Source organism: Etheostoma spectabile, chromosome 5 (genome assembly GCF_008692095.1).
Source record: "Etheostoma spectabile isolate EspeVRDwgs_2016 chromosome 5, UIUC_Espe_1.0, whole genome shotgun sequence".
NCBI lineage: Eukaryota > Metazoa > Chordata > Actinopteri > Perciformes > Percidae > Etheostoma > Etheostoma spectabile.
In genome coordinates, this window is record NC_045737.1 from 22,716,514 (window position 1) to 22,726,134 (window position 9,621).

The following is a 9,621-nucleotide window of genomic DNA, read 5'->3' on the forward strand; positions in this document are numbered from 1 at the left end:
TTTCTCACCCTTCGCATTTTTCACCTCAAAACTGACAAGTACTCCTCATGACGAGTCAACTGAACTTATGGTGTAAAATTTGTGTACTTTAGCACAATTTAACACTTAAACAATTCTGATCTCCTCATCAACTTAAACTAATTTGTAAAAAGATGTGTATTGTGCTCACTGTTGTCAGGACCTGTTTGTGCATCTGAAGCTGAACTTGCCACACCACTGCTACCACCTACTGTTCAGTCTGAGAACAGCACAGTGGTGGCATATGCCCTCATGTGCACTGTCTAATCTAAGCACTGAAATTCAGAATACAAAAATATTAAATTAATTTTGGTAACTTGTGGTGCTCGTCATAGTTATTGTTTTCTGTCTGAAAGTTGTTCTGAGGTCAGTTCTCCAGGTGTCAGTGTGTTGTATACAAAGACAATCTCTGTGTAATGTTCACTGCTGAGAGTGAAACAGAAGACAAAGCCACTGTGCTGTTCATTCCTGTCCTTGTAAAGAAATCCAGACCACAGGTGTAGAATATCACCCACCTGCATGTCACAGACTGTACCAGGCGTCACTGTTAGGGGGCAGCACATCTGCACACCTGTTACTCATGTTGTGCATAACGGCCGTTCTTGGTGTTTGCAGTGATCCAGATGTTAACAGTGATTTTGTTTCCACAGGTTACCCAGGCTTCCAGACAGCCACCTACACCAGTCGAAGCTATGCTGGCATCACTCCTGGATATACCTACCAATTCCCCGGTAATCACAGCACACTTTCTGCTCCTGACACTCTGACATGTTTCTGTCACTTTAACTGAGAAATAGATACATGGCCATATTTTAGTTAGCAGGTGCCTGTGTTCAAGTGTTCACCATTGTAGTTGCATGATAATGTGGACGACATAAAAGTATACTTCTAAAGAGTTTGGTTCAGTAGTCATCTGTCATGCAATGAAAGCACAGACACTAAAATCATCCCTCTGCCCCTTGTAGCGTGTACACACTCAAACATACACAACACTCAGGGATAGAAGGGAAGGAAAGTTGTGCTATTTGTAGTTTAATAGTTTTAAAGTGCCCATATTATGACATTTTTTTTATTATACATTTATTATTTTGGGCTGCTGGTGCTTCCACACGCATACAAACTTACATACAAAAACTGTCCATGCTGTTTTGAGTGAGATACAGGTTTCTGAATTCCACAAGTGTGCCCTCGTCAGAAAAAAATTCCCAGTTAATCCTGCCTTGTCCTGACCAAAATTGGAGAAAGAGTTGTCTAGCTGATGTTATCATTACCTAGCTACAGCATATGTGCAACTCCCAACAAAGATAGTATAGAAGTGAGATGTCTCATACTGTAGCTAAAACAGAGACCTAAACACACATGGTGAAAAGAGGATCTGCAGCAATGTGCGGTACAATAAAAATATGGTGTTTTTTGAAAATGAAACCATGTAAACCTATTTTGTTACAACTATACAATTATGAACCTAAAATGAGCATATAATGGGCACTTTAAAGGATACATAAAACAACCTCACTTTTTCAATGCTTGTGCACATACATTTGGGTATCTGGAGTGCCTACCACCCCACAAACTGTGAAATTAGACAACCCAGTCAGGTTTTTTGTGAGTTGCCTAGAGCAGAAAATAGGGTTTCAACAAGCCATTCAGATTTGGCTCCCCTTCCTATGTCACATGCAGGCTTATTAGAATACACCGGCCCCCATAACGGAGTGTTTCAGACAGACAGTATGAAAAAAAGTATCATGTTTTTTGAACATTAAAGCATGTAAACACGTTCTAGTAGAAACCCAAAATACAAGTGTGAACCTGAAAATTAGCACACGTCTAATTTAAATGACTTGCAGTCACTTAAACAATCCTATTTGCTAATGGATTTTACATGAGTAGTGATGTTAGAAAAACACATTCTTGTAAGCTACCAGGAACTACCCATGTTCAAATATCACAGCAATCCATCTAAATAGTTGCAACATAGATAAATGTGTTCTCATTCCCTGAGCAGCAGGTAAACATGCTGTACAGCCCGGTGTTGAATGATTTATCGTGGAAAGAATGATGATTTTGGTGTCACTGCTCTTCAGAATGGATACACAAACTTTAACCAGTGTAGTTGTGTGTTGACCTAACAGTAGACTACTGTCACAAATACAAACATGTTTCCATAGAAGCACATGAAACACTGTGAGTGTAAGCTGCTTGTAAATATCAGAGAGTGGAATTTCCATCGTGTGTGTGTGTGTGTGTGCGCGCGCGTGCGTGCGTGTGTGTTGTTATGGGACTTACTTCCAAAATGAGATGTTTTACATACAGTTTGTATGCAATAATTGTAACATTTGCTGTATGTCTTGTTATGTACTACTGATTTTAACACCACTTTATCGACTATAAGGATTCTTCCATCCTATAATTCCTGTTTACATCCCTCAAACCTTGTGTATTCCAATATGTGCTTTCCATACCTTCTGCTTTCAACTCGGAGGTGATTCCCTGCCTTTGTGTGTGTGCGTGGGTGTTCTCCTGGCTGGCGTTGGTGGTGTGTGTCTCAACAGCACTCTGATGTTTCTGTTTTAGAGTTCCACTTAGAGAGGACTCCCCTTCTGACTTCACCCCACCCCCCTGAGCTCACAGGTCAGTCATTCCCTCCTCTGGGCTTTACAAGCAGCACGTTGTCAGTCTGCTACACTCTTTGGTTTGCATGTTTGTGTTTGTCAGTTCCCCCATGGCCTTCAGAGGCAGGATTGCTGACAGTAATGAGAAAGGTTTCACTGTGAAGGCTCCCTGCAGTGACCTAACCTAAGCCCTTTTTCTTCGTTTTATATGATCATCATTGACAGCTTTTACTTCTGCTTCCTTGTCTTCTCAAGGCTTGGTTGAAAAAATCAGAAAGTTCCTGGGGTCACTGGAGTGAGACTTCAAGTAATGTAATTAGTTAGTTGCTATGTGTTTTCACAACAAGACATTTAATCTGGATCTTTGCCTTTCTGTCTATTTAGCCATTCCTCTGACAGCATATGGACCAATGGCAGCAGCAGCAGCGGCAGCAGCAGTAGTTAGAGGTATGGACACTGAAAAGGCCTTATTCTTTCTGATCATTACAATGCTTCATGTGAAATTAAGACCCACTTTATGAATTACAGAATTCTATCAGTACTCAGCAAAGTAGGTTTGCACATACAAGGAATTTGTCTTGGTGATTTGGTGCATAACAATAGACTGTGGGGAAGTTGAGAGACATAATAGAAAATAGAAAAAAAATATGACTATGAAAAACCATAAGTAATATGTAAAAAAAAAGTTAAAGTTAAAGTGGAAGAGCTGTACAGTTTGAAATGCTCCAAAGAGCTGAACTGCAGAGTCGGGTGGTAATTCTCTGCGGGCTTGTTCACTACGAGTGACACCTCTCACACTACATGAGGTCATTGGAGCCATTCCTATTATTATAAAAATATTCATTATGAACACTTAGACAGGGGGATGTATATGACCTTTAATAAAGAAAATCTGAAAATTGTTGTGTGTATTTGACTTTTAGGCTCCAACCAGTCTCGCGCAGCTGGGTTCTTAGGTACGAGCAGCCCGGGCCCGATGGCGGACCTTTATGGGACAGCCGGTCAAGAGTCGGCTGTCAGCAGTTACCTCAGCGCTGCAAGCCCCGCCCCAAGCACTGGATTCAGCCACAGTCTGGGGGTAAGCTCTCCTCTCTACTCATTTCTTTATTGTTTTAGAAACGTTCAGTTCTGTATTAGACTAGTTTCTGTCCTCATTCATATAAGTTAAAGCTGGAACAACATTACATAATTAACAGAGCTGCAATGTTTATGTCACTCTGGCCCATAATGCCATGTTGTCTCTGCTTCCCTTTTAAGATTATATCTAATCTTCTTTCTTGAATTGTTTTCTCCAACCACACTTGTGATGTAGATGGAGCATTCACTCTGAATCAAACAAGAAATAAAAGCAAAAGGCAGAACCAGCAACGCCATCATTCATTCAAAAAAATCTGCTTCCATTCACCACTCTGCTCATCTCAGCAATACATTTTCGGCATACGTGCAGTTTAGTGTTCCAAATTCCACTATGGCCACGGCAAGACCCGCTCTACGAAGCAGCTCGATTGGTCGGGGTTAGGGATACGTTACGGGGAATTAGGGACACTAAACTGCACTATACCCTCACTTATTCACATGGCTGTGTTTCTCAGCTGTGAGCCATTATGACTCATGAGGAAATGTGCAGTCATTCTTGCCAACAAAACACAGCAGCGGCTCACTCCCATGATTAGCATCGTCAACCTGAAAGAAAGGAAATAATCAGTGAATTCCGAGATTTTTTATTTTTTTTTAAGTTGAAAAGTCCTAACAACAAATCTTGAATTTGGAACTTGTGTGCTTGCTCCCACAGGGCCCTTTGATCGCCACGGCCTTCACTAACGGCTATCACTGAGAGTGTAAGTCACCATCTTGTTTTAAAAATTACATTATGTTTGATTGGGACTCAGCTGTGAGTAAACCAGGTGTTTGTGTGTCAGTGCACAGCTGTAGACTGCGAGCTGGAAGGAGTTGAAGCTGCTTTGGAGCTGATCTGGCCTGTCTCTGTCCAGTCCACCTCTCCGGCTGTGGCAGCTGAACCCCCCTCCTCCTGAAAACCCCACCGTGGTGTCACCCTGAACCCAGCCCACCCTACTGATGCCTCCCTTAACTCCACCTCCTGAGTAAAAAAAAAAGAAGAAAAGGTTCATAAAAGGAGAGAAAAAGTTTATCGCTACATGTAATAGAAACACATACTGATGCTGTATTTTTAGTGGTTTTGTTTCTTCTTCTGTCGTTTCAACTTGCTGTTTTTTTTGTTGGTTTGTAATGCTGCGTTGTTTCTTTATCTGTTTTGGCTGTTTTATTGATCTCTGAACCTGATCTCTCTGAGAGAAGAGGAGAAAAATCTCCAGGTGAAGCTTGTTTGAAAGGTCAGGAGCTGTACATGTCACTAGTTCATACTGAATTTTAACAAAACATTTGTGATTAATACTCTTTCTTTTGTCACAAAGTGTATATCTTGGTAGGTTTTTAACAAAGACTTGTAACACTAATAATGGTCTGACGAAAAGGGGCATTAGTCACAGTTACATAATAGGCCTACATGAGCTGTACAATTTTGTAAAATATTGTAAATATGACTGGTTTTTGGGTGGGGGGGGCCGGGGCTCAGCTAATGTTTGTGTGTGGGAGGCTTTTGGAGAAATGATATGATTGCTTCTTTCATCAGGCCCTATGTGTTGGAAAGTTTGACTATTACGTATCATAGTTTCACATGGAGGTCAAGAACATTTCAGTATGTACATGCTCTATTCTTCTCTAGGCATTTTATAAAGGACGCGTCATTTGGATTCTGTTACTGCATTTAAAAAACGAGTTGAAACACACAGCAGGAGAGAGGCTAAGGCTGGAACAAGACTTTACATTTGGGGATTCATGGGTGTGAAAATGCTCCTATGGGGGGGGGGGCGGGGGGGGGACATACAGTTTTCTTACTTTGTCATATTGTTGTTTTAACTGATTTTCAATGTGTGATGATTGTTTGTGAAGGATAATGAAGGAGTCGTATGCAGGAGCAGTCATGCACAGTTAACACTGTTATGACTCTGCAGGTTGTGTCGATGTTTGCGTGAGCGTGTCATATGGTTTTATACACATTGGTTTCCAATGTGCCATGTGCTGTTTTTTTTTTTTTTTTTTGGGGGGGGGGGGGGGGGTGGTACCTCAGTTGCAAATGTGAATTTTTAATCTGAGTTTTTTCTTATTACATTAACATCTATGTCAAAGTGTGGATGGTTGAACCTTTTTAGAAAGGTGGCTTTTCCAACAGGAAAGGGTGGGGGGGGGGATCTTATTAACTCTTGTTTAACAACCCCCTCCCTCCAAAATCCATCACTGGATATCCACTGGAGGTCACAGACTGTAGCAATGTGACAGCTATTTTTAGACCAAAACAATAATGTTCAAAGCTACTAGGACGTTGCACTGGCCGATCACAAAAATTGTGTTTTCCTTCAAATGTTAGCTTAAGAACAAAGCACTCTGGATCTACAAAGTACCAGGTTTTACATTTTGATACACTCGCTCACACTGCTGCGGGCTACCATGGTAGTTCATACTTTAATGCTGTTTTCACTGTAAAATAACAATCTTGTCAACACTGTAACATTTTCAAATTTTCTTTTTCCTGTCATGTTTATTCCTTTGGGGAAAAAAAAAAAAACTTTTTAAAATTCCTAATAAATTATTTTAAAACATTCCATTTATGTGTACTGTTTGACCTTTTTTTTGCCCTTAATAACGAACAGAAATGCAAATTAGGCCAAAACAAATAAGAATATGTTTCACAAAGCTATTTTTTAGCATTAGCTGGTGCTGTGTGGTCCTCTTCACAACTTGGTTACAGTAGGATCTCCATACAAGGCGACAGGCTTTCACATTACATACAGAAAGCTCAACAGCTGCAGATTTGCTGTTTTGTATAATTGTATAACCTTCACTTTAAAGCAGGGGTGTTATTCCATTATTCTCTACTTGTACTAAAGTTGTACTAAATTAACCTAAATTACAACAAATCTTCTATTAAAAGACTACTTATTTGTGACAAGTACTAAATTTGTACTAAATTCATTAATAAATGTTGTCTTTCCATCTTTCATTTTGTCCCCCTTCCTCTTCCTGTCACTGTTTCTAAGTAACAGCAGCATTGATTCGGTCTAGCCTGGGGTCTTGAGTGTGCTCAGACCTCTCAGCAGCAGCCTCCCTCTGAGTTCCCTGTCACCTCTCTCTGCTGGCTGATTTCTCTCTTCCATCATCACTGCTCCACCGCCTCCCCTCCCTCACCTCCACCTCCTCTCTCCCAGTGTCTCAGCCCTGTGCCTCGCCTCTCTGCTTTGACTGTCTCGGTGGGCAGACGGGAGGGGGATGGTAGCCAGTCATGAACACCAAGTCCTCACTGGACGGGAGCGCTGACCACCTGAAATACGGGGAGGCTCAGGAGATTCCCCTTCTGAGGAACTATCTCTGTCTTACCATGTTCACTTGTTTCTGCTCTGCATGGCCCATCAATATTGTGGCACTGGTTTTCTCTGTGCTGGTGAGTTACACAATGCACAATTTCTGAACATGCTTGGCTATGTATGAATGGTTACAGCATAATCCTACTTAAAGTGATGTTTTAATGAGGTTCAGTAATCTAGTGGCAGGCCATAAAGATCATTCAACATCTCATCATATGAATACATAGATTAGAGTAGATGTGGAGGTGTGGATGCATAGTACATTAACACCTAATTGGTTTATTTTATTTTATTTATACATAGAAAAACAACAAGGCTTGATACAAGGTAATACATTATGCAAGGAAGGTTAGAAGCCATGAAAAGGCTTATAAAGACACCAGCCTTCTAAGTAACACTAGTTACACTAAGCAGCAGTGAAAAAGACAAATATACAAACAAAGTAGGGGTGTCAGGGTACAAAACTATTGACATGTGTGGCTTGTCTGTATATTTATCAAGCAGTAAACATGTTATGCAATGCTACAAATCACTTCTAGTTGTACTTTTTTAATCTAATGAGATACAGAAATAGTCGCTCCACTTCTCTGAGTTGCCGGTCCACTTAATTGGTTCAAGTCCCCGTACGGACCAAAGTATGGTGGTGGACTGGTAGCTGGAGAGGTGCCAGTTCACCTCCTGGGCACTGCCAAGGTGCTCTTGAGCAAGGCACCGAACCCCCAACCGCTCGGGGCGCCTTTCCATGGGCAGCCCCCTCACTCTGACATCTCTCCATTAGTGCATGTGTAGGTCCTGAGCATGTGTGTGTAATTCAGGCCTGTGTGTAATGTGTGTAATAACAACAGAGTGAAAAGTGTAGTTTCCCCTTGTGGGATTAATAAAAGTATAAAGAAAAAAAAAAGAAAAATAATAATTAACATACTTTTATGTGTGCTCAGATCAAATATACTTCAAGTTTATTGTCAAACCATGTTTACAATTACAATGTAATATTCCACAAAATGAATGTACCCCATCTGTGTTTCAATGAGAGGAAAATATCTGTTAAATAGTCCTCATTTGCCATGAAGTTTAAGCGTTAGATAGGAGGAGCAACCCATTTAGTTGTGTGTCAAGTCTTTGAGCTGTCTGAGCGGAGGCAGAGTTTTGTTAAGTCAACGTGCCAACAGCAGCTGTTGCATCTCTGTAGCTGTGAGTAACAAGATGAGGCCTAGGCACAGCAATCCACTGTTTCTCATTGCTGGGGACATTGGCGTCAACACAAATATGAATCAGGGATAACGAGAAAAGCAGGTGCAGGGAGAGAAATTTAGATGCAAAGCGAGGCAGGGAATAATTTCCTCTCTAAATGTCCGGCACAGATTCAAGACACATGCCTTGGTCATGTTACATGCTACTATAGGGCTCGTTGCTCCTTATTGACACAGAAGGTGCTTATTTGTCACACTACATGCCCGTCCATTTCCCTTTCATTCATCCAACAGGCCCAAAAGAGCTATGACGAAGAGGATTATGAAGGCTCCAAGTGACTGGGTCGGAAAGCTTTCCACCTGGGGATTGTTTCTTTTGTCACTGGCCTTGTAATCGTACACCGTTGTGCACTTTACCACGGTATGAGTGCAGCAGATATATGGGGCAAGAAGTGACAAAAGTAATAGAGAGATTTTGAGTATATTGTTTCCTCCACAGCGTGTAATGTGACCTCTTGATGAGAAAGAGGATTTGGAAGTGGAAGTGGAGAAGAGACAGTGGAGCGATCAGCTCCGCCTGGCTTCTGTCATCCACAGCTCTCCAGGAGCCTCACTGCACTGCTGAGTACATCTCACTTTTAGCTGAATTTTGTGAATAATATCGTAATAGGCCAAACAATTTTACAGTTTTTTTGTAATTGCAAAGTATTATAAAAAAGAATGATTATGGTGGATACAGTGGTAGAATGTTACTAAGTACCTTACATTTACTTAAGTACTGTACTTAAGGACTATATTTGAGGTACTCATACTTTACTTGAGTCTTCTGCTTCTATTTCACTACATTTCAGAGAGAAATAATGTAATTTTTTTCTCCACTACATTCATCTGACAGCTTCAGATACTTTACAAATGAAGATTTTTGCACACCTAACACACGTAGTTCATAAAATTTGTTTTGTTATAAATTTCACAATATAACAGCTTACAAGTCCAGCTGAAATGCATTAAGTACTTTTAATACTTTAAGTACATTTTCCAGATGATACTTATATACTTTTACTTAAGTAGACTAACATTTTCAATGTAGGACTTTTACTTGTAACAGAGTGCTATAAGTACTTTAACTTAAGTAAAGGATCTTAATATTTCTTCCACCAGTGATTATGCATACCAGTACTCCCACTGATGAAACATGGTGCTTTTCTGTAATTAGGCCTATAATGGACTGTTTTACATTCCCATTATATATTATTGTTTGTTTTAACTATTGATAACTGATTCTTTTTCTGTGATCTAACGCCGGCATATTGAAATATTGCTCTGCTTTACTGTGGACATACAAATGTCAAATAAAATGTT

The 9,621-nt window shown here is 40.5% G+C and overlaps 1 protein-coding gene and 1 pseudogene across 3 annotated transcripts in view; both read left to right on the forward strand.

The window, feature by feature from the left end:
• msi1b (musashi RNA binding protein 1b) overlaps nt 1-5,423 on the forward strand; it is a 20,027-nt gene extending 14,604 nt beyond the window's left edge. Inside the window, exons 10-15 of one of the 3 annotated variants that reach the window (XM_032517371.1) lie at nt 669-749; nt 2,593-2,649; nt 3,015-3,077; nt 3,554-3,708; nt 4,423-4,467; nt 4,554-5,423. In XM_032517371.1, coding sequence (XP_032373262.1) covers nt 669-749; nt 2,593-2,649; nt 3,015-3,077; nt 3,554-3,708; nt 4,423-4,464 — 398 coding nt within the window. In that variant the 3' untranslated portion in view covers nt 4,465-4,467; nt 4,554-5,423. Of the gene's footprint in view, nt 1-668; nt 750-2,592; nt 2,650-3,014; nt 3,078-3,553; nt 3,709-4,422; nt 4,469-4,549 lie in introns of all 3 variants that reach the window. The other 2 variants (XM_032517370.1, XM_032517372.1) reach the window with 2 other exon arrangements.
• A 1,335-nt stretch (nt 5,424-6,758) lies between these two features.
• LOC116690411 (transmembrane protein 233-like) lies at nt 6,759-9,052 on the forward strand (annotated as a pseudogene).
• Nucleotides 9,053-9,621: the final 569 nt, after the last annotated feature.